The 26,915-nt window shown below is 34.0% G+C and overlaps 1 protein-coding gene across 1 annotated transcript in view; it reads right to left on the minus strand.

The window, feature by feature from the left end:
• The window catches only part of LOC116565901 (protein eyes shut homolog), a 774,713-nt gene that overhangs the window by 49,086 nt on the left and 698,712 nt on the right, over positions 1 to 26,915 (minus strand). Inside the window, exon 17 of the mRNA XM_032299846.1 lies at positions 16,750 to 16,862. Coding sequence (XP_032155737.1) covers positions 16,750 to 16,862 — 113 coding nt within the window. The remainder of the gene's footprint in view (positions 1 to 16,749; positions 16,863 to 26,915) is intronic.

Raw genomic sequence — 26,915 nt, forward strand, 5'->3', positions numbered from 1 at the left:
GTGTCTGTTGTAGCGGAAGGCTTTCTTTGGGATGTAAAGGCCAAGGAAGTTGTCTCTCTGAGAGGAATGAGATCAGTACAGGTGACTGCACTACTCAGCCATACCGTACTAATTGTCTTCTGCTGTGTTTATTGATATCTGTCCATCAATCACAGGCATTGTTATGTCAACCAAGGAAGTGTTTGTAACTCCCTTTTCTATTATAATTATCTGTGTATGTGTTCTTCCCCCCCCCCAGTATACTGTGAGTTCCTTAATGACAGGGACTTTATTTATCTGTACCTTAGTTTGTATAATCTTCACTGATATAACAAATATATCACCAAATTTTAGTAGCCTAACTTATTAATTTTAGCTAACTTAGCATTCTAATGCTGGTGATTATATTCAACGGGACTGAGAAAACAGATAGGATTTTAGGAAACTTCCATCCTATGATAAAATTTTTGGGGAGGGCCTTAGAATCCTCTTCCTCCAGCCAGAAGGTGAGTGAGGAAGAATAGGGAACATAGAGAGTCCAAAGAATCATTCATCTCTCATATGTTGAGTCATAAATGGAATAATTCATTTCTCCTCATATTTCATTGTTGAGAACTAGGTCTGTGTTCTATGTTCTCCTTTTCCTTTTTCTTTTCTTTCTTTCTTTTTTTTTGAGACAGAATCTTACACTGACACCAGAGCTGAAGTGCAGTGGTGTGATCTCGGCGCACTGCAACCTCCACCTCCCAGGTTCAGGTGGTTCTCCTGCCTCAGTCTCCCTAGTAGCTGGGATTATAGGCACACACCACCACACCTGGCTAAGTTTATGTATTTTTAGTAAAGACGGGGTTTCACTATTGGCCAGACTGGTCTCAAACTTCTGACCTTGTGATCCACCTGCATCGGCCTTCCAAACTGCTGGGCTACCGTGCCTGGCCTATGTCCTATGTTCTTACACAAGATATTGACAAACTTTTCCCATAAAGAGCCAAATAGTAAATGTTTTAGGCTTTGTGGGTCAGACATTTTTGTTAAAACTACTCAACTGTGGTTGTAAGCTGAAAGCAACAATAGATGATATGTAAATGACTTAGGGTGGCTATGTTACAGTAGAACTTTATTTATAGATGCTGAAATTTAAATTTCATGTGATTTTCAAGTGTCAAAAAATATTACTCTTATTTTTCCAAACATTTAAAAATTTTAAAAATATTGTTTCTCAAGCTTTGCAAAGACAGGTGGTAGACTGAATTTAGCTTGTGGCTGCAGTTTGGTGACCTCTGACTTAGAGGTAAGAAGACTAGAAAAGGTTTCCACTGTCTGAACCGCTGCCTTTAGCGAAAGCTCCACATAGCTTTGGTGGACAGCTAGATGTATGTCCTTCAGGCTGCTCCTCTGGCCACTAAATATCCATGCATTTTCCCTTTCTCTCATACAGAATGTATCCAGCCCCTTCCCAAAAGATATAGCAGGCAATCTCATCCAGTTACTGCATCCAGATCAGTGTCAATGATTTCTGGGTGATGTCCAATTCCCTCCATATGGCTGTGGCTTTTTTAGGTCTGCAGAACCACAAAGTAAAAGACAATTCTTCCACCACCCTTGAGATAAACAGGCGGAGCAGGGAGAGGATAGCTGCACAAAATTCCCATACAGAAATGGAGGAACAGGACTGCATAGCAATAATAAAAAGTGACTAATTCATTACTACAGCATAATGCAGAGGTGCAAAGCATTACACTATAATAGATAATATAATGATGATATTATAATGGTAGTATAATGCTGTGCACCTCTGCATTATACTATAAAGCTTTTTTATTAGGCTGATTCTCTTGGGGAGTAACTTTCTCATCCATTGCACCTGGCCCTAGGTGCACCTGGCCTCCAGGCATATCTGAAGAGAGTTTTGGGGCAGTATAAACTCCTTGGAGAATGCAGAGCTTTCACATACTGTAAATATTTACATGTTAGTATAAATTTGGGGGCCTAGGTGTCCTTTTATAGTTACAGGCTTTTTTGACTTAGGTTTGTGGTTTTCTTGAAATCATACTTGTCTCAAAATGTAGGAAGCACTGATTTATTTGCATCTAGTCTGATACATGTTAATAACAACACATAATATTCTTTCTTTGGCGTAATTCTAAAGCTGGTTCTATTTCTTTATTTTTTTTTTCCTTTTATACCTTTACCTCTCAAAGTAATGATAGATGCCTGAGGTGATATGAACAATATACTTGGAGGAAATGGAGCAACCTTTGATTTGGTCTTTGGTACAGCTGGCTCTTCTATTTCACTAACATATCTTTATGAGCCTGTGTTACTTCTAGCATTATAACTTCTTAATTCTTTGCTTGGGGGGAGACTCTAGAAATAGCTTTCTTAACTTCAGAAGCTTCAATCATAACCTGTGTCCTTGAAGTCTTTCTCATCCTCAGTGGCAGCAAATGCATTTAGTAAACATAAGCCAAAAGTCACACACTTTAGTTGGCATTCAACTGATGAGGACTAGCTCTGTAGCCCCACCTAGATGCAAGAGGGATGGAGGAGACTGAGCCAAATTATCATTGGCTGGCAACTACTTCTAGGGGACAATTGTATATTATGGAGGGGGTGTATAAGCTCTTCTGTTGCAAAGCTAGTAGAGAATTTAACTTTTATTCAGAAGGCCATGATAAGTATTTGAAAGACTGCCATCTGATAATACCCAAAGCAGATACTGAAAATAATATACGTGTGTGTATGTATATACATATACACATATACATGTATACGTATATACATATACATGTATACGTATGTACATATACATGTGTATATGTGTGTGTGTATATATATATATATTATATATGTGGGTAGTACAATATACAGATACCTGAGGGCACTGGAGGATATGGCTCTTATCAGTGTCACTACAGTTTTAAATATATGCAATTGTTTTAACAGGGCTGTTGCTAATCATGAACATTATCATGAATGCTATTATTACAAAATGAAAAATTGTTTTATTTTTATGATAAAATATGTATTCTTAAATAGTAATATCTGAAAATGGTTCATTTCAAATTAGTTCATATAGGATTATATTTGTATAAGTAAAGGCTAACTATTTAATTACAAAAATAAAAATAGTTTCATTTTCTTGAATGTTTCATTCCCCAAGTATTAAAATAGATTTTAAAATATAAATATTGATAGCTTTCAATTGTCAAGGAAAACATACAATGCACAAAGATTTAAATAAGACAGGAATAGAACACTGGAAACTTCTACAGTGCAGGGAAGTGAAACTATATTTCATTTAAAAACATGCAAAATTAAAAAGTCAAATTGGAATAGAAATAAATACAATACATAACAAAAATCTATGAATTTTGTATTTGTACTCTGCTCTTAAGTATCTTTGTATCTATTTCTTTTTATTTTTTTTTTTAGTGTATTCTCACTTTCTTTAATGAAATAAAAAAGTACATACTTTAAACAGTGAAGGTAGGAATTTTGGATTTCTTATGAAAAGTTTTACTCTTCTTAGAAAATTATTCTTGTAAATTTATTGGGAATATTGTCAAACATATGTGAAGATGGCTGATTATATGTGAACAAAATTGAAATAATTCCTGTGTCCAGACATTGTGCTAAATGCATGGCTTATACATAATTTTATTTATTCCTTATGTCAACCCTATGATTACCAATATTACTGTCTCCACTTTGTTGGTAAGAAAACTGAAGTACAGAGAGGTTAAATAATTTTCCTAAGGTTACGTCAATAGTAAGCAACATAGCTGAACTTTGAAACTTGGTGTATCTGACTTTTAAGTCCTCTCCATAGAAATACAACAGCTTAACTCAAACCCACTTCCATAAAACCAACAGTTAAGCTCTCTAGTTCCCATCTGTGTAACATGGTAGAGGCAATCCTTCTGGAGTTGCAGCATATTAACCATGTGTTGTGATTCAATCTGTGTAACATGGAGAAACATCTTAAATCACTTTTGGAAATAGCCTTTAGTTTGTGAAATACTATGTTAGAACATTTAATAGTGAAAAGATTAGTCCTCGGGCATGGTCCAAAAGTTTAAAAAACAATATTATGAAAGTTAATTGTTCTTGTTCCTATGATAAAGGAAAATAAATTAAGTTGCTAGAGAGCAAGGGGTTAAGGGTTTCTGGAATAATGAGTTGAGGACAGATTATGGGGAGGGCACAGAACCTGGAATAAGGTTGGGGCTGAGTCCAAGAGCAGATCTTTAAGATTTGAGGTAAGAGTAGTCAAGGTATTTCTAAGACCAAGGATAGCTGATATATATATATTTTTACATCTGTGCTTTGTTGTGCTGTTTTTTGAAATATCTGAGCCCTTCTTCCTGACCCTTCCCCAACCAAATTTTGTGGGAGGGGAGTTTCTTTTTGGAAAAATTCAGGAAAAGGGACTATATTGATTTTCATGTTGAGAAGAAACAATGATAAATGATAAAATGATAAAGTGATAAAATATTTTTAATGATAAATGATAAAATAAGTGATTTATCATTAAAAATGATAAATAGCAACAATTACAGTAACAATAACTTGGAATGATAACCTGTATGCTATATATTTGGCCCCATTTTGAGGACTGAGAAAAATGAACATCAAATCATGCAATACTCTGTGGCCAATATTATTTCCATCATCACCATTTATAGATGAAGAAACCATGAAGTCACATAGGAAATAAGTAGCACAACCAGCATGCAATGTATGGTTCCCGCACCATTGTTCTTCCTTACAGTTCTGTAGGATTGGTTCTAAGCTTTAGAATCAGACTGTTAATAATATCAAAATGTCACTTTACTTTAAAAATGTAAGCAGAGACTATAACAAAAACTCTGCATTTAATCTTAAATTTCCTCATGAAATGGGAAGGACAGAATTTGCACACAGAATAAAGGCTCAATTCATTTTGGAAAATTATGACTTCACAAAACTAGTCACTTTATTCCTAATATTTAAAGTGTAGCCAAATACATATATGCATACAAACATTAAAATGCATGTTTGTGTATACAAATGTATAAAAACAAGTTGTATGCTTTAGGACTTACTCCCTTTTGAAAGCAAATAGTGTCCAATTTAGTGATTCTAATCACATTTTGAGATGATTTGTGGGGGATAAAATTGAAAAATGATCTCTGGTGCTTTCTCCTCTGGTTTCTGAATCAATTTTCTTGTGTTTAAATACTTCTGCTCATTACCATAACACATTCTTCCTGAAACAGCAATTATTTAAAAGAGGATGGCAGGGTAACATAAAACTTAGTCCAGAGTAGTTATCCTTATATGGACAAACTTGAGAATGTGTAATAAAGGGCAAGATGGTGCTTGGATAAAAGGTAGCTTTAAAGGTGTATGTAAAGGGGGTGTTTCTTGTAGCTATTTTTTTTTTTACAACACAGTATTTTTTTAAAAAGTATCCATATTGATGCACACAGATGTATTTCATTCTTTTTGCTGACTTACAAGTATTCATATTCTATCTCAATTATTACCTTTTTAAGCATCCATTTCCATGTTTTGCAATGTTCTATTTCTAATAGGGCTATTCAGAGTCATTAGATTATACATGATTGCTTCTGTAGGGGAGAAACTAGACGTAGAATAACTGATTTAGCTGTTCTTAATGTCATATTACATTGATACCTGTCTATTCTACCTGAATGAAAAAATCAACCTTTATATTTTGGGCACAAGACATAAACAAATATGTGATGATAAAATTTTTGTGCCTGAGGTATATTCTATCTAATTATTATGAACACAGGTGAATTAAATGTAGGTGACTGTAAAATACAGATAGAAAATGCTATAAGAATTAATTCAAAGGTGGAAGTATTTTTCATATACACAGATACAGTCAGTATCAATTCTACTGTTGGAAAAAACCTTGGTAAAATGATTCAAGCAAACATAAAACCAAATAACAATCCCCACCATCAAATAAACAAAACCCAAAATACCAAATTGGTGAATCAATTTCTGTCAATGCTATATTAAGAACTATTGCTAGATTTTATCATCAGCATAAAGCTGATGGCAAAGAAGTGAGGAAATAGATCCTGCTATTCTAAAAATTTAAATATTTTGGTAAATTTTAAAAATGTGTCATTGTGCATCAAGCAAGAGATCTATAATTTGTGGTGATGGTCACCTTACTTTAGGCATGCAGGTCTTTTAGCTTCTCAATAACAGAACTTCAATGATATAATTAATATCAAATGTTAAAGTAGGACTACATTCCCTGTAATAAAATCCTGCATCACATGTAGACTTCCGAGGACCATCTGTCCAGATGAGCCTTGCTGTAATTATCAGGTAAACAGAGCTACCAGACAAATTAGTAGAGAGCTTCAATTCTCATAGTGTGATCTGCGGGTTATTTAAATGTTATTTGACTTTTTCACTGTGTTTATATGTGCACTTATTGTCAAGGATAATGGTGGATAAAACTACTGATGGCTTCGTGTGATGAAAACAGTGGCACCAACTGTATTAAATATAGTATTACCGCTCTAAAAAATTTAAAAATATACTTGGTAACATTAATTTTATTAAATCACAAATTATGAATTATATTCCTTTTTAATAATATGTATGATGAAAAGGGGAGTAATGCATAAAGTATTTCTGCCATAGGACTTTTGTTTTTACTCCAGGGTAAGGTCAAAAGTCCTAAAGCTGGAGTAAGATGATTGGCTCAAGGAGGAGCATGAACCATTTTTGATGTGATATAAGTAGCTGCTACTTTTTGTGGAACAGAGTTTTACTTGAAAGGACAACTGACATTCAAGCTACAGCTGTGCATTCTTAGGTTTGGGTAGATATTTTCTTTTTTATATACTTTAAGTTTTGGTGTACATATGCAGAATGTGCAGGTTACATAGGTATACATGTGCCATGGTGGTTTGCTGCATCTATCACCCTGTCATCTATATCAGGTATTTCTCATAATGCTATCCCTCCCCTACTCCCAACCCCCTGCTATCCCTCACCTAATCCCCACCTGCTGACAGGCCCTAGTGTGTGATGTTCCCCTCCCTGTGTCCATGTGTTCTCATTGTTTAACAACCACTTATAAGTGAGAACATGTGGTGTTTGCTTTTCTGTTCTTGTGTCGGTTTGCTGAGAATAATGGTTTCCAGCTTTATCCATGTCTTTGCAAAGGACATGAACTCATCCTTTTTTATGGCTGTATAGTATTTCATGGTGTATGTGTGCCACATTTTCTTTATCCAGTCTATCATTGATGGGATTAGGGTTGGTTCCAAGTCTTTGCTATTGTGAATAGTGCCACAATAAATATACTTGTGCATGTGTCTTTATAATAGAATGATTTATAATCCTTTGGGTATAAACCCAGTAATGGGATTGCTGGGTTAAATGGTGTTTCTATTTCTAGATTCTTGAGGAATTGCCACACTGTCTTCCACAATGGTTGAACTAATTTACACTCCCACCAACAGTGTAAAAGCAATCCTATTTCTCCACATCCTCTCCAGCATCTGTTGTCTCCTAATGTTTTAATGATTGCCATTCTAACTGGCATGAGACAGTATCTCAATGGGGCTTTGATATGCATTACTTTAACGACCAGAGATGATGAGCTTTTTTTCATGTATTTGTTGGCTACATAAATGTCTACTTTTGAGAAGTGGCTGTTCATATCCTTTGCCCACTTTTTGATAGGGTTGCTCGTTTTTTTCTTGTAAATTTGTTTAAGTTCTTTGTAGATTCTGGATATTAGCCCTTTGTCAGAAGGGTAGATTCAAATAATTTTTCCCATTGTGTTGGTTGCTGGTTCACTCTAATGATAGTTTCTTTTGCTGTGCAGAGGCACTTTAGCTTAATTAGATCCCATTTGTCTATTTTGGCTTTTGCTGCCATTGCATTTGGTGTTTTAGTCATGAAAGCTTTGCCCTTGCCTATGTCCTGAATGGTATTACCTATGTTTTCCTCTAGGGTTTTTATGGTGATACGTCTTAGTTTAAATCTTTAATCCATTTTTGTATAAAGTGTAAGGAAGGGACTCAGTTTCAGCTTTCTGCATATGGGTAGCCAGTTTCCCAACACCATTATTAAATAGGGAATCCTTTCTCCATTGCTTGTTTTTGTCAGGATTATCAAATATCAGATGGTTGTAGATATGTGGCATTATTTCTGAGGCTTCTGTTCTGTTCCATTGGTTTGTCTCTGCTGTTTTGATTACTGGAGCCTTGTAGTATAGTTTGAAGTAAGGTAGCATGATGCCTCCAACTTTTCTTTTTTTTTTGCTTAGGATTGTCTTGGCTATGTGGGTTCTTTTTTGCTTCCATATTGGTTTTTTCCAAGTCTGTGAAGAAAGTCAGTGGTAGCTTGGTGGGGATAGTATTGAATCTATAAATTACTTTGGGCAGTATGGTCATTTTCATTATATTTATTCTTCCTAACCATGAGCATGGAATGTTTTTCCATCTGTTTGTGTCCTCTCTTATTTCCTTGAGCAGTGGTTTGTAGTTCTCCTTGAAGAGGTCCTTCACATCCCTTGTTAGTTTTACTTCTACATATTTTATTCTGTTTGTAGCAATTGTGAATGGGAGTTCACTCATGATTTGTCTCTTTGTCTGTTATCGGCATATAGGAATGCTTATGATTTTTGCACACTGCTTTAGTATCCCGAGTCTTTGCTGAAGTTGCTTATCAGCTTAAAATGATTTTGGGCTGAGACAATGGGGTCTTCTAAATATACAATCCCATGTCATCTGCAAGTAGAGACAATTTGACTTCATCTTTTCCTAATTAAATGCACTTTATTTTCTTGCCTGATTGCCCTAGCCAGCACTTCCAATACTATTTTGAATAGGAGTGGTGAGAGAGGGTATCCTTGTCTTGTGCCGGTTTTCAAATGGAATGCTTACCGTTTTTGCCCATTTAGTATGATATTGGCTGTGGGTCTGTCATAAATTGTTCTTATTATTTTGAGATACATTCTATTGATTCCTAATTTATTGAGAACTTTGGGTCTGTCACTTCAAATGAAACAGGTAGCAGGATTTGTTGCCAATGTTAAAATTTAAACTATCAAAAAATTTCCAAATTTTGGGAAAGTCTTATCCACCATCATGAGAATGATAGCTATATCCTACTTACAACCTTTTCTGATGTGATTAGAGGGGATATTAACAAATATGATTTTTAAATATTTTATAAACATATATGTTGATATTTGGTAGAGCTGAATAACTCAGGAGACCAGTATTTTGGCAGTAAAAAATTGTGTATGAGTATAAAATGCCCATTGATTGAGTTTTACATTCTACTTTTCTGCTAGCCTTTAACAATTTATTACTTATCAAGTTTTGGTATAATATCAAAGAAGCGTACTCTAAATTATTTGAAAAGTCTATTAAAACACTTTTATCTTTTCCAAATATATTTTTGCTGGGAGGCCAGAATTTTTCCAACAACTTCAGCAAAATAATTATAGGACAGATTGAATGCAGAAGCACATATGAGAATCTAGCTATTAAATATCCTTTTTTTTTTTTACCTTGTTTCTAAGTGATTTATTATAATTCTAGCAAAATATAATCAGGTGAAATAATTTCAATTTTGATTCAGTAATTTCATATATATATATATGTGTGTGTGTGTGTGTGTGTGTGTATATATATATATATATATATATATAAATGTACATTAGATTCTGGGTTACATGTGCAGATCCTTCAAGATTGTTGCATAGGTACATACACGGCAATGTGGCTTGCTGCCGCCATCCCCCGTCACATGGTTTGCTGCCGCCATCTCCCTGTCACCTGTATCTGGCATTTCTCCCCATGTTATCCCTCCTCAACTTCCCTAACCCCACTGGCCCTCCCCTAGTCCCGCCTAACCAACCCCAGTTTGTGATGCTCCCCTCCGTGTGTCCATGCGTTCTCATTTTTCAGCACCCGCCTATGAGTGAGAACATGTGGTGTTTGATTTTCTGTTCTTGTGTCAGTTTGCTGAGAATGATGGTTTCCAGATTGATCCATGTCACTACAAAGGACACAAACTCATCGTTTTTTTATGGCTGCATAGTATTCCATGTTTTGTTTGTGCCACATTTTCCTTGTCCAGTCTATCATCGGACATGGGCATTTCAGTTGGTTCCAGGGCTTTGCTATTGTAAACAGTACCGCAATGAACCTACGTGTGCATGTGTCTTTATAATAGAACAATTTATAATCCTTTGGATATATACCCAGTAATGGGATTGCTGGGTCAAATGGAATTTCCATTTCTAGGTCCTTGAGGAAGTGCCACACTGTTTTCCACAATGGTTGAACTAATTTACACCCCCACCAACAGTGTAAAAGTGTTCCTCTTTCTCCACATCCTCTCCAGCATCTGTTGTCTCCAGATTTTTTAATGATTGCCATTCTAACTGGTGTCAGGTGGTATTTCAATGTGGATTTGATTTACATTTCTCTAATGACCAGTGATGATGAACATTTTTTCATATGTTTGTTGGCCTCATATATGTCTTCTGTTGAAAAATGTCTGTTCATGTCCTTTGTTCACTTTTGAATGGGTTTGTTTTTTTCTTGTAAATCTGTTTTAGTTCTTTGTAGCTTCTGGATATTAGCCCTTCATCAGACGGGTAGATAGCAAAAATTTTTTCTCATTCTGTTGGTTGCCAGTTCACTCTAATGATTGTTTCTTTTGCTGTGCAGAAGCTCTAGAGTTTAATTAGACCTCATTTGTCTATTTTGGATTTGTTGGCAATGATTTTGGTGTTTTATTCATGAAGTTCTTGCCTATGCCTATGTCCTGAATGGTTTTGCCTAGGTTTTCCTCTAGGGTTTTTATGGTGTTAGGTCTTATGTTTAAGTCTTTAATCCATCTGGAGTCAATTTCTCTAAAATCTCCTTAAACTGATAAGCAACTTCAGAAAAGTCTCAGGATACAAAATCAATGTGCAGAAATCACAAGCATTCCTATACACCAATATACACTAAAAGAGAACCAAATCAAGAGCTAACTCCCATTCACAAATGATACAAAGAGAATAAAATATCTAGGAATACAACTAACAAATTATGTAAACGACCTCTTCATGGAGAACTATGAGCCACTTCTCAAGGAAATAAGAGAGGATGCAAACAGATGGAGAAATATTCCATGCTCATGGTTAGGAAGAATTAATATCATGAAAATGGCCATACTTCCCAAAGTAATATATAGATTCAATACTATTCCTATCAAGCTACCTATGACCCTCTTCACAGAACTGAAAAAAAAAAACACTTTAAACTTCATATGGAACCAAAAGAGAGCCTGCATAGCCAAGGCAATCCTAAGCAAAAAGAACAAAGCTGGAAGTATCATGCTACCTGACTTCAAACTATACTACAAGTCTACAGTAATCAAAACAGCTTGGTACTGGTACCAAAACAGAGATATAGACCATTGGAATAGAACAGAGGCCTCAGAGGCAACACCGCACATCTACAACCATCTGATCTTTGACAAACCTGACCAAAACAAGCAATGGGGAAAGGATTCCCTGTTTAATAAATGGTGTTGGGACAACTGGCTAGCCATGTGCAGAAAGCTATTAAATATCTTTGCTGAAAACATGTAACAGTGTCACTCTTGTAACTGTTTATTTTATTTGGAAAAGTAAAACTGTTTTGCATAAAACATGGTATGTTGCATTTATGTGAAAATATCCTGAGTTCATCATTTTATTTTATAAGAATTAATAAAGGAAATAAGGCAGAGTAGGGAGCAGTAGAAATCTGTCTCCCTACCTAGACAACAGTTGTACTGGCAGAATATTTTTGATGTAGCTATTTTGAAAGAGTGAAGTCTACTGAAGGTTTACAACTTTCCAGATAAAGGCTCCCAAATTGAATGTGGTTAACTTTGGTCAGTTTTAGTTGTTAAAATAGTATTATGTACCCACCCCCTCCCCCCACTCCTTAGTCATGTGGCTGGCAGCATGTGCATGTTGGAGCAATTGCTGGAGCAATCTTTACACAGCTTGTGAGGGCCACAGTGGACAAAAGGATCCTGTTCTCCACATGTTGGACATCTGTGCTTTGATCACTGATTACTGCTTCTGATAATAGAGCTGATCAATGAAATAGATGGTGGTAATTGACACACTTCCCTCCACTGTTGTTACTCCCCTAACCTCTAACTATTTTTCTTCTCTTTATTTATCTCTTTTCACGCTTTTGGAATCTAGCCATTAAAGTTTAGAACATTCAAAAATAACTAACTGTATATATGATGAAAATTTAAAAATGGCCATCCGTGCCCAGGAAAGGATTCATAAAAGATTTGAGAAGTCTTTAATAATAAACTCCTTGTAAGAGAAACTCAAAAAGCACTGCATGGATATATATTATAATCAGATTTTTGAAAACTAAAGAGAAAGTGAAAATCCTAAAGCAGCAAGAGAAAAAATGACTTTTCACATATAAGGATCCTCAATAAAATTATTAGATTTCTCATCAGTAATTTTGTGGGTTAGAAGACAAAAAGGCAAAATATTCAAAATGCTGAAAGAAAAAAAAACTGTAAACCAAGAATTCTATATTTGACAAAACAGTCCTTCAAAAGTTAGGTAGAGGAGGGTTTGGTGGCTCACGCCTGTAATTCCAGCATTTTGGGAGGTCAAGGCAAATGTATCACCTGAGGTCAGGAGTTTGGGGTTCACCATGTTGGCCAGGCTAGTCTCAATCTTTACTAAAAATAAAAAAATTAGCCAGGCATGGTGGTATGTAACTGTAATCACAGCTACTCACTAGGCTAAGGCAGTAGAATTGCTTGAACTCAGGAGGCAGAGGTTGCAGTGAGCCAAGTTTGCACCACTGCCCTCCAACCTGGGCAAGAGAGTGAAACTCTGTCTCAAGAAAAAAAAAAAAAAAAAAAAAAGTTAGGTCCTAATTAAGACATTTCCAAATAAACAAAAGCTAAGAAAATAACTTGCAAGAAATGCTCAAGGGAATCCTGTAGGGTGAAATGAAAGATGCTAGACATAACTGGATGTTGAATGAAGAAGTAAGAGTAAATTCATAGACAGCTGTTAAAGTTAACATTATTGTAACAATGATTTATAATGCACTTTTTGTTTTGTAATAATTTCTGATAATTGTTTTCTAAATAATTAAAGAGATGAATACATTAAAATTTTTCCAAAAGCTAGTATTATTATAACTTTATATTTTGTTTTCTATATAATTTAAAAGACTGATGCATTTCACAAAGTGCTAGTGTTTTGGAGGCACACAACGTATAAAGATGTAATTTTGTGCCTTTGACAACCAAAATGAGTGGGAACAGAGCCGTTAAAGGAGTAGAGTTTTTGTTTGTTATAAACTCAAATTAGAGTATTATGACTTTAGGCTGTTAATTTGCATGGTAATCACAAAGAAAATAGCTATAGAATATATACAAAAGAAAATTAGAAAACACGTTAAATATTTCACTATGAAAGATAAACTAAACACAAAAAGATGGTAATGTAAAAAATGAGACACAAAAGCTATAAGGAATAAGGAAAACAAATCACAAAATAGCAGAAGTAAATCCCTTCTTAGCAATTATTTTAATTATAAACTATAGTACTCTTAAAAAAGAGAGAAACCTGCAGAATGGATAAAAACACTTGATTCAACTGTGTCCTCTCTACTGAAGATTATCTTTAGTTTAAAAACACAAATATTAAATATATTAAAACTGAAAGGATGGAAGAAAAGATTCTATGCAAATAGTAACCAAAAGAGAGTAAGGGTTGCTCTTTAATATCAGATAAAATAGACTTTAAATTTAAAAATGTTAAAATCATAGAAGGACATTATATGTTAAGAAAAGGTTCAATACAGCAAGAAGATATATATATATGTATAAACAATAAGATACCTGATTACAGATTATCAAAATACCTAAAGCAAAAACTGACAGAATTGAAGGGAGAAACAGACAATTCTACAATAATAGTGAAGACATTAATAGCCATTCTCAATAATTAATAGAGCCACCATATAAAAGATAAGTAAGGAAATAGAGGACTTAACACAATAAACCTACTGGATCCAACAAACAGACACAGAACATACTATGCAATAACAAGTGTATACACATTCTTAAAAGCAAATGGGACATTTTCCAGGAATATATGTTTGGTCACAAATTAAGTTTCAATAGAAGGAACAACTTATATAACATAAATTATCTTTTCTGATCACAATAGTTAAAGTTGAAAATCAATAATAGAAGTCAAACCAGAAAATTCATAAATTTGTGTTAACAACACTTTAACAATCAAAGGATCGAAGAATAAATTATAATGGAAAGTTGTAAATAGAGATAAATAAAAATGAATATATAACACACCAACATGTATGAGATGCAGTGAAAGCAGTGGTAAGGGGGAAATTTAGTGTCATCAATGGTTATGTTAAAATATAAGAAAGATCTCAAATTCAACACGTTAACTACAACTTAATAAGCTAAAAAAGAAAGAACAAGCTAAACCAAAAGTGGAGAGGACATTGGTGAAAACAAATTTGATTGTTTGAAAAATTGCACAAAATTGACAAATCTTTAGTTAGATGCATTAAGAGAAAAAAAAGAAGATTCAATTTACCAAACTTACTTGATGGTATTGTAAATAAAATTGATTTTGTAATTACTTTTTCAGATTGTGCATGCTTAGTGTGTAGAAATATAATTGACTTTAGGTTGACTTAACGAGGGCACTGAATATCTTCTACAATGGAAACTACTAAATATTGCTGAAAGAAAGACATAAATAAATGTAATCACATCTCAGGTTTATGAATTGGAAAGAAATGATCTACACATTCAACGCAGTCCCCAGCAAAATCCCAATGATTTCTTTTTTCAGAAATAAAAAATGTCCACCTTAAAAGTTATGTAGAATCTCATGGTACTCTGAACATGCAAAACAACCTTGAAAAATAGTAATATTAGTTATCTCACATTTACTGTTTCAAAATTTAATTACAATGCTACTTTTGTAATTGAAACCTTTTAGTATTGGCATAAAGACCAACATATTGACCTATGGAGCAAAATAAGGAGACCAGAAATAAACCCTAACATACATGATTTTTGAAAACAGTGTCAAGTCCATTCAATGGGGAAAGAATGGTTTGGTCTTATGAACACATGGTGCTGGAGAAACTGGATATCCACATGCAAGAGAATGGCCCAAATAATTGGACTCTGAACTAACACCATATACAACAATGAACTAAAAATGGACTCAAAAAACTGAACTTTAAAGCTCTTAGTAGAAAACAGGGCAAAAGGCTCATAACATAGAATTTGGCAGTTATTTCTTGAATATGGATATGACACCAAATGTACATGCAATGAAAAAAGACATTAGACTTCATAAAAACTAAAAAAATCTGTGCATCAAAAGATATTATCAACAGTAAAAAGACAGCTCAGAGAATGGAAGAAAATACTGTAAATTATATATCTGATAAGGGATTAATGTCTAGAATATATGCAAAATTCCTAAAACTAAACAATCCAATTCAAAAATGGACAAAAAAAATCAAAAAATCTTTTCAAGAAAAGATATGCAAATATACAATATATACATGAAAAGATGCTCAGTAACACTAATAGGGAAATGCAAATCAAAACTACAGTAAGATATGACCTCACTGTACCTCACTGTAGTTTTGATTTGCATTTCTCACATATGAATATGTGAGCTTTTATGCTTTCCTGTGATCAAATATCCTGCCTCACCATGCTATCTTCTCCTTTTCTAATTTACCACAAAACTCCCCAAATGATCCCTTTTATAAACGGTCATTTTGTCTGAGTTCCCTTTTAACAATATCAGGGAAAAAAACAAAATTTTTTTTTTTTTTTTTTTTTTTTGTCTGGGGGGACGGAGTTTCGCTCTCGTTACCCAGGCTGGAGTGCAATGGCGCGATCTCGGCTCACCGCAACCTCCGCCTCCTGGGTTCAGGCAATTCTCCTGCCTCAGCTTCCTGCATAGCTGGGATTACAGGCACGCGCCACCATGCCCAGCTAATGTTTTGTATTTTTAGTAGAGACGGGGTTTCACCGTGTTGACCAGGATGGTCTCCATCGCTTGACCTCGTGATCCACCCGCCTCGGCCTCCCAAAGTGCTGGGATTACAGGCTTGAGCCACCGCGCCCGGCCTAAAAACAAAATTTTAACCACTTCGTAGCAATGCATGAATGCCTAATATTGTCTGAAATGTGCTATCTCTTCAGTTCACCCAATTCAAAGCCACGTTTGGGGATTTCTGTAGCCAGATGCAGAGTCTGAAAGAAATACGACTCCAATAATGGAAACTGAAGCACCAAAACAACTCTTTGACAGTGATAATTTGGAGAAAGGATGTAGTTGAGCACTCTACACAGTATACCACAGGCATGCTTGTTAGCGTGCTTAACTTTTAACCTAACTCTGATAGATGATGATTTCTGACTGTGACTGATTATTTATTGGATGCTATATGTATATATCACAAAGAAGATACCATTTATAATTAATGGTCCATCTTAATTGGGATATAGCTTAAAATTCAGTAATCTGTAAGAGACTTAGTAGAATGCGGGAATGTGAAGCAAAAACAAAAGGAAGTATTTTACAGACTTGATTAGATTATTTCAGTTAGAAGTGATACCTTTTTGTGTGGTTATTTGAACAGGCTGTTTGAAAGATCACTACTGCTATTGTACCTGCAATTGTCAATGTGATAGCTTTTCACTGCGTTGGATGGAATGAAAGATCTCCAGTTATTTATTTCTATAACTTCTATGCAGCCAGTAAAATTCTTGACTGGTATAGGGATCTAGGAGAGAGAGAAAGAGAGAAAGGTGTAGAGAGAATTTATATTATTTTCTTTTATATATTATTCCTGCTTCAAACTGGTCAAGGCATGCAATTGGATTTGGAGGATGATTTGATTTATTCAGCATATTGATAGTACAGTAATTCAACTCTTTTCATAAATATCAATTCTAAAAGTAATAGGATTTTTCTATATCTTGGCTATTATGAATAATGCTACAATGAACATGGGAAAATTATAAAGAAATTGTTTGTCTACACACACATGCACATGTAATAAAATGTTATTCAGCCTTAAAAAAGAAGGAAGTCCTGCCATTAGTCACAACCTAGATGAAACTGAAAGATATTATACTAAGTGAAATAAGTCAGACACAAACATATATAATTATCTCACTTACATGTGGACTCTGAAAAATTAAATACACAGAAATAGAGAGTAAAACTGTCATTACAAAGCCAAGGTCTGAGGCTGGGAGTGGGGAGAAAATGTGCAGATTTAGGTCAAGAGATGCAAAGCATCATATATTTAGAATAAACAAATCTACAGACCTAATGTATAACATAAGGCCTATAGTTAAAAATACTGCATTGTATTTGGGACTTTTTCTGAATGAATAGATTTTAGATGCTCTTGCTACACACGCATATGAAAAATGGGTAACTGTGTGTGATAATGGATGTTAATTTGCTTCACTATAGTTACCATTTTACTACCCATATGTATCTCATAACATGTGGCCCATACCTTAAATATACACAATAAAATTTATTTTAAACATTAGTAGGAAAAAATGTCACCTTATATGTCAAAAGTTATGGCTGTATATCTTAGTACTGTATAAATTGCATAGTCACTAATACTTAAATAAAGAAAAAATTATATAATTACAGTAAATCATCAAGGAAAAATAGTAGAAAAGCTAATTCACTCATCGTCCCATCAAGACACTACATTTTTCTATCTTTGGCCTGTTTCTGGCAGTATTTTCTCTTGGACATCAATTACCTTGCCCTATCTACAGCTATCAAAACATCAAGAAGAATAGCTTGTCTAGGGACCAAAGCTAACAAAGCAATCTATAAATATTTGTAATATATTTTGCGTGCCTTTTGTGTTCTGAAGCCTATTCTCCTTAACAATAATTTGGGGAAAAATGATTAAAACAAAAAACAGATGCTAAGGATCCAAGAGCAAGAAGAGAAAATAAATACATTGAAGAACATTCTATTTGGTAAACAAAAATCATTATGAACATGCAATATTATACTAGTAATTATATGTGTATCTAAATTTATATTTATGAGAAAAAGGATTAAAAGTGAGTATAGATCAGAATTTGATAGTTTCAAATAGGCATTCATTCAAATTCTGTCCTCTCATAAGCTCTTAATATTATTAAAAATTTTAAGCTTAGGAGGACCAAGTTATGACCAGAGAAACCACTAAACTTATACACTGAAAAATATATTATCTTGATTTTTGAATTAAAATTATATACTATTTGCATCTCAAGCCTCTGTATCTTATTGAATATAATATTGTAAATAATTAATAGAATAAAGCCTTTGCCTTTTTTTAGAAATTTCAGAAAATATATTTCATTTTACCTTTTAAATCATAATCTTAGTTTAAAAACTTTGAAAGTTGTTTTTCCTCTTGCTATAGGCTCAAATGTACTGCAAAGATTCTCACCTAGTAATACTCTGTCAAATGTCAAAAATGACTGACCTAGAAAATAAAACAATATTTCACACAGTAAGTTTATAAACAAGTCAAGTAGATTCCAAAGAAACCATTTTATAGAAACACTTGACTTTTATATGCTGCATTTGGGAAACTATTGATTTGTAATTGTTAAAGTTTATCTGAGCTTCATTAATCCTTTTTTAAGATTTACCTATTTTAGATTTAATTTTTATTGCAGTTACACATCAACTTAGTTTTTTAAATTTAAAAATAAAGTTGATGTCTATATATCCCCTGAAACATTACAGTTCACTATTAAAAATAAATAAAATGGTCTTACAAAAATACTTTTGATTGTAATGATAGTGAATGTTCAAACTTAATTCTGCCATAGCTCAGCAATGGCATAAAAGTATATTTACATTGTAGTAGATATTTTTCTCTGTTAATATCCTCATTATTCATTATTAAAAAAGAGAAAGTAATACCTTTTAAATTAATGTAAAGACACTAGGGAGCTATGAAAATTGGTCTATAAAGGAAGTGATTCTATGACTATTGAGATACTTCTCAGAATTCTATAATTCAGTTTCATTTACACATTATGAATTTAAAATGCATATTAATTTATTCATCTTGGGCTTTGAAAAATGGCAAGAAAAATTGCCAGCCATTAGCCTTCACATTTAAGTAAATTCAGAATTCCTTCACTTCTTATATTTTAGTAGACTGACCACTCTCTAGTTCTATCACACATTATCTTTTTGTGGTACTGTTTGGAATAGTTATTTAGCTTCCAAATAAATTCCCACTTTTGTTTCACTTTAAATATATGAACAACCTCATAAAAATGTGAGCAAAGGACATGAACAGATATTTTTTAAAAGAAGACATACAAGTGGCCAAAATTATATTTAAAAAAAGCTCAACATCGCTGATCATTAGAGAAATGCAAATCAAAACCACAATGAGATAACATCTCGTATCAGTCCAAATGGCTATTATAAAAAGTAAAAAAATAACAGATGCTAGCAAGGTTGTGGAGGCAACGGAATGCTTATACACCATTGGTGGGAGTGTAAATTAGTTCAGCCATTGTGGATGACAATATAGCAATTCCTCCAAGACCTAACCAAGAAATATCATTTGACCCAACAATGCCATCACTGGGTACATACCCAAAGGAATATAAATCATTCTATAATAAAGACACATACACATACATGGTCACTGTAACACTATTCACAATAGCAGAGACACTGAATCAACTTAAATATCCATCAATAATAGATTGGACAAAGAAAAAGTGGTACATAGACACCATGGAATATTATGCAGCCATAAAAAAAGAACAAGTTCGTGTCTTCTGCAGGGACATGAATGGAGCTGGAGGCCATTATCCTTAGAAAACTAACACAGAAAAAGAAAACCAAATACCACATGTTCTCACTTAAAAGTGGAAGCTAAAGGATGAGAATAGCTGGACACATAGAGGGGAACAACATGCACTAGGTCTATTGTCTATTGGAGTGTGGAGGGTGAGAGGAAGGCGAGAATAAGGAAAAGTAACTAATGGGTACTATGCTTAATACGTGAGTGATGAAATAATCTGTATAACAAACCCCCACAACACCAGTGTCCCTATATAACAAACCTGCACATTTACCCCTGAACTTAAAAGTTAAAAAATAAAACCATACTTTAAAAAGGTTAAAAAATAATGAGAGAAAGGGAACTGAGCATATGAGTGACCAAAATGGGAAGACTGGCCTGAATGTGCTTTTGTGTATTTTAAGTGCTGGAACCACGATGAATTTATCATTTATATGAAAATAAAATTTAAAATTTCAATTAAAAGTTAAAAATCAAAAGAAGAAATTTTCCATAAAGAGTCTAAATTTATTCCATCTTCCTTTATTTAAAATGTTCCTGCTTTTATAATATGATGGTGATCGTTGATAGTAGACACTGTTATTGTCTTTTATTTAATATAAAAAGAATAATTTATTAGAAATAGTAAAGCATATATTAACATTTCATTTTGTAAAACATAAGTGAAACCTGAACTCAAATACTGAGCCTTAAATTTAAACTCTAAGTTCATGATTTTTAGATCATTTCGAGTGTGGGAAACGTTTTTTTCCTTGAATTTATGTTTAAAATAATCTAGTTAATTAGGTTTCTGGGACAGGATTCTTAAAATTATTAGAAGGGAAATAAACATACACAATTCATATGACAAGTTATGACGTAAAACATATAATAAACACAAGAAATAAAAAAGTACGTTAGATTATAAGAATGGTACCATTGCATGATGTCTTCATTAAAAAAAATTTATAGTCACATGTGCTCCTGTGATTTCTCAAATAGAGTTCTTATTTTAATCCAGGACAAATAATAAAATAATAATTTCTGGTTATTTCTAAACAATGTAAAATAGCAACATAGTAGGCCAACTCATAATAGTGGGAATATAATTCATGGTACTGAGTAGTAAATAACAGAATTCTCACTCTTTTAAAATTTCAAACATGTTGTCTTAAATTTCTAAATATATCTTTAATATGTTTTATTTTACCTCCATGTTAATGGAGTAATATTTAATTCTCTCTCTGGCATTTGATGGCTTTAGCTCTCATTCCTTTAAAGAAAGTTGAAATCAGTGGATTATCCATACTCTATAAGCAATTTCCCTATTAGTATTTAATGGCAGTTACACAAAGTTTAGACACAGGGCCTTCATGATGATAGCATAGACTGTTGTATACAATATTCTAAATTTACAACTAAATAATTTTAAATACAAACACATCACATTATTTTTTTGAAAATCATGTGTGTAAATGTTTGATGCTATGAAAATACATGAAAGTATAAGTGATCATATCCTGTTCACGTATTAGAGACACAATTACTTGAAGAATATCTAAATTTTGGTTAACCTGATATTAAGGTACCATTTATTTTGAGCTGAAAGGCCTTTTCCAATCGAATTTTTATTTTTAAATTTATTTTTGTATGTGTGATTTTTTTATTTAAAAAAATTACTAGGCTGGGCTTGGTGGTGCATGCCTGTAATCTCAGAACTTTGGGAGTCTGAGGCAGGTGGATTACAAGGTCAAGAGGTAGACACCATCCTGACCGACACAGTGAAACCCTGTCTTTACTAAAAATACAAAAATTAGCTGGGCATGGCGGCATGCCTGTAGTCCTAGCTACTCAGGAGGCTGAGGCACTTGAAACTGGGAAGCAGAGGTTGCAGTGAGCTGAGATCGTGCCACTGCACTCCAGCCTGGTGACAGAGCCAGACTCCATTGCCGAAAAAAAGTATTTTTGATTTTATGCATACATAGTAGGTATACATATTTATGTGGTACATGAGATATTTTGATACAGACATACAATGTGTAATGATCACACCAGGGTAAATGGGGTATTAAGCACCTCAAACAATCATTTGTTTTATAAGTATTCTAATTTTACTCCTTCAGTTTATCTAAAATATACAACCAATTATTGCTGACTTACAGTCACCCTGTTGTACTATCAAATACTGGCTCTTAATCATTGTATCTAATTACATCTTTGTACCCATTAACCTTTCCTTTTACTTTTGAATCAGTAAAGTTCTTTTTTTTATATTGTTATTACCACTTCTGTTTATCTTTATTCTTATTATTTCTTTCTATATACGTTTTTTATTGCATTTTATGTTCTGGGGTACATGCAACGAACATGCAGGATTGTTACATAGGTACATACACGGCACTGGTTTGCTGCCTCCATCCCCATCATCTATATCTGGCATTTCTCCCTATGTTAACCCTCCCCAATTCCCTATCCCACACAGTCCCTCCCCTAGTCCCCCCAACCACAGACCTCAGTGTATGATGCTGCCCTCCCTGTGTTCATGTGTTCTCATTGTTCAACATCCACCTATAAGTGAGAACATGAAGTGTTTTTCTGTTCTTGTGTCAGTTTGCTGAGAATGATGGTTTCCAGGTTCATCCATGTCCCTACAAAGGACACGAACTCATCATTTTTCATGGCTACATAGTATTCCATGGTGTATATGTGCCACATTTTCCCTGTCTAGTCTATCATTGATGAGCATTTGGGTTGGTTCCAGGTCTTTGCTATTGTAAACAGTGCTGCAATGAACATTCGTGTGCATGTGTCCTTACAATAGCACCATTTATAATCCTTTGGATATATACCCAGTAAATGGAATTGCTGGGTCAAATGGAATTTCTATTTCTAGGTCCTTGAGGAATCACCACACTGCCTTCCACAATGGTTGAACTAATTTACACCCCCATCAACAGTGTAAAAGTGTTCCTATTTCTCCACATCCTCTCCAGCATCTGTTGTCTCCAAATTTTTCAATGATCACCATTCTACCTGGCATGAGATGGTACCTCAATGTGGTTTTGATTTGCATTTCTCTGATGACCAGTGATGATGAGCATTTAGTCATATTTTGTTGGCCTGATATGTGTCTTCTTTTGAAAAGTGTCTGTTCATATACTTTGCCCACTTTTCAATGGTTTTTTTTTTTTTTTTTTTTTTTTTTGTAAATCTGTTTTAGTTCTTTGTAGATTTTAGATATAAGTCAATTGTCAGATGGGTAGATTGCAGAAATTTTTTCCCATTCTGTTGGATGCCGGTTAACTCTAAGGATTGTTTCATTGCTGTGCAGAAGCTGTGGAGTTTAATTAGATCCCATTTGTCTATTTCGGCTTCTGTTGCTAATGCTTTTGGTGTTTTAGTCATGAAGTCCTCGCCTATGCCTATGTCCTGAATGGTTTTCCCAAGTTTTTCTTCTAAAGTTTTTATGGTGTTAAGTCTTATGTTTAAGTCTTTAATGCATCTGGAGTTAATCTTAGTGTAAGATGTCAGGCAGGGGTCCAGTTTCTGCTTTCTGCATATGGCTAGCCAGTTTTCCCAACACTATTTATTAAACAGGGAATCCTTTCCCCATTGCTTCTTTTTGCCAGGTTTGTCAAAGATCATATGGTTGTAGATGTGTGGCATTGCCTCCAAGGCCTCTGTTCTGTTCCATTGGTCTGTATCTCTGTTTTGGTACCAGTATCATGCTGTTTTGATTACTGCAGCCTTGTAGTGTAGTTTGAAGTCAGGTAGCGTGATGCCTCCAGCTTTGTTCTTTTTCCTTAGGATTGTCTTGTGTATGCTGGCTCTTTTTTGGTTCCATATGAAGTTTAAGGTTTTTTTTTTTTTTTTCCAGTTCTGTGAAGAAGGTCATTGGTAGCTTGATGGGGATAGCATTGAATCTGTAAATTACTTTGGGCAGTATGGCTATTTTTATGATACTGATTCTTCTTAACCATGAGCATGGAATGTTTCTCCATCTGTTTGTGTCCGCTCTTATTTCATTGAACAGTGGTTTGTAGTTCTCCTTGAAGAGGTCCTTCACATTCTTTGTTAGTTGTATTCCTAGGTATTTTATCTTCTTTGTAGCAACTGTGAATGGCAGTTTGGTTTTGATTTGACTCTCTTTAAGTCTGTTATTGATGTATAGGAAGGCTTGTGATTTTTGCACATTGAATTTGTATCCTGAGACTTTGCTGAAGTTGCTTATCAGTTTCAGGAGATTTTGGGCTGAGACAATAGGTTCTTCTAAATATACAATCATGTCATCTGCAAATAGAGACAATTTGACTTCCTCCTTTCCTAAGTGAACATCCTTTATTTCTTTTTCTTGCCTGATTGCTCTGGCTAGAACTTCCAATACTGTATTGAATAGGAGTGGTGAGAGAGGGCATCCTTGTCTAGTGCCACATTTCAAAGGTAATGCTTCCCGTTTTTGCCCATTAGTATATTAGCTGTGGGTTTGTCATAAATAGCTTTATTATTTTGAGATACGTTCCTTCAGTACCTAGTTTATCAAGAGTTTTAGCATAAAGGGCTGTTGAATTTTGTCAAAGGCCTTCTCTGCATCTATTGAGATAATCATGTGGTTTTGCCTTTGGTTCTGTTTATGTGGTCAATTACATTTATAGACTAGCATATGTTGAACCAGCCTTGCATCCCCAGGACGAAGCCTACTTTATCATGATGGATAAGCTTTTTGATGTGCTGTAGCAATTGGTTTGCCAGTATATTATTGAAGATTTTTGCATTTATGTTCATCATGGATATTGGCCTGAAGTTTGCTTTTCTTGTTGAGTCTCTGCCGGGTTTTGGTATCAGGATGATGTTGGTCTCATAAAATGATTTGGGGAGGATTCCCTCAAAAGGAGGGAATCTGCCATTTCTGTTTTTTAATGGTAGTCTGTGCCGTCTACTGTAACTGATTCAGCCCAATTTAAGTGACTTTTTAGATTAGTGGACTTTGAAAACCAATAAAGTTGGTTTGGAATCAGTTAAGAAATAGTCAATCAGTATTACAAAAACAACTTAAATAGTTTCATCTTTATTGTGGATTTATTGTTTTTGAAATTATCTTTTTAGGTACCATCTTATTAATAATTTGGTAAAAGTTTTAGAAATATAAAAAATAGGGATTCTTAAAGCTAGCAATACAAGTTGATTATATCAATGGTTTTCATTCTCTGTTATCTGAGGAAACTAAGTTTTCTGAGAGAAACTTTGTTTAGCAGGAGGAGAAAGACTATAAATAGGGTTTCTGCTCCCTTGTTAGTAAGGAACAATTTTACTTGTACTGTACATACTGTCTATATTGGCCTTCTGCACTAAATTTTCTTTGAATAAAGCTTCTATTGAAACTATATATCTTAAATTAAGCTAAACCTTGTAAGAGAGAAAAATTTTTGAAGATGTTTGTGCATGTGTGTATGCGTGTGTGTGTAAATACAGGCAATCTCAGATAGATGGATGCATAAAGATTCCCACTTAAATTACAGATAACATTCCAGTTGAGCTGCTACAATACCTTTCTTCTCTGCTGCTGCTGTGCTGTTTTCTAAATTTTCCTCATCATTATTCCTTATCCCTCCCCTCACCCTCTTCATTCCCACTTGCAGTTCCAAGTTATTACCTGAAGAGCTTCCTTTAACACATCTTATAATGTAGATCTAATTAAAGCATATTCCATTAGGTTATTTTTTGGCCTAAAAATGTCATTTATTTATATTATTTTGAGTAATATTTTTGTTGGATTTGGAGTTATGTGTTGAAGGTTTTTTTTTTTTTAATTTAGCACTTAAAAGATGTTTTTCCATTGCCTTCTGCTTTGCATTGTTTCTGATGAGAAGTCAGTGATAATTTTCTTTTTATTAGGCCTTATTAAGATTATTAGATATATGGTTTGATATTTTTCTTTAAATCTGGACAATTTGGCTATTTCTTGAAATAGTTATTCTGTTCTTATTTCTCTATTTTTGAAACTCCAATTACTTGGAATTTTGATTCATTTAGGTCATTGAATCTATAGGTTATTGAGTCTCTGTTAATTTTTTTCTCAGCATTTTATATCTTTAGCATAGTTTCTATGCCTGTCAAGTTCAGTGATGTTTTTCTACTGCAGTGTGTAATATGTTGTTAAACATAGTTGAAATATTATATTTTTATGCTTAGAAGTTCTACTTGTTTTTCTTTATTAGTTGACTTTTTGTTGATTATTTTTTTAAATATATATATATATTTTTTATTGCATTTTAGGTTCTGGGATACATGTGAAGAACATGCAAGATCGTTGCACAGGTACACACATGGCAGCATGATTTGCTGCCTTCTTCCCCTTCACCTGTATCTGGCATTTCTCCCCATGCTATCTCTCCCCAACTCCCCAACTCTCGCTGGCCTTCCCATATTTCCCCCCAGCAGACCCCAGTGTGTGATGCTCCCTTCCCTGTGTCCATGCGTTCTCATTGTTCAACACCCACCTATGAGTGAGAACATGTGGTGTTTGATTTTCTGTTCTTGTGTCAGTTTGCTGAGAATGATTGTTTCCTGGTTCATCCATGTCCCTACAAAGGACACGAACTCATTGTTTTTGATGGCTGCATAATATTCCATGGTGTATATGTGCCAATTTTCCCTGTCCAGTCTATCGTTGATGGGCATTTGAGTTGGTTCCAGGTCTTTGCTATTGTAAACTTTGTTGATTATTTCTATATTAGATTCTTCTTTAGTTTCCACTTTTCTCCTATTTAACTTTTCTTTCAGTCCTTGGCCAAACTCAAAATAACAGTTTTAATGTCCTTTTATGCTGATCATATAATCTCTATGATTTCTTTCTTTACTGGTTTCCTTTCATTCATTTTTAACCTGATTATTGGGCATGGTTTCTTACAATTTTTCCATGTTTAATAATTTTTATTGAATTTTGGACATTGTATTATTACTTTATTTTGTGTTTTTCCGGATTTTTCCCTATGT

Source organism: Sapajus apella, unplaced genomic scaffold, assembly GCF_009761245.1.
Source record: "Sapajus apella isolate SASKATOON/1434 unplaced genomic scaffold, GSC_monkey_1.0 scaffold41, whole genome shotgun sequence".
NCBI lineage: Eukaryota > Metazoa > Chordata > Mammalia > Primates > Cebidae > Sapajus > Sapajus apella.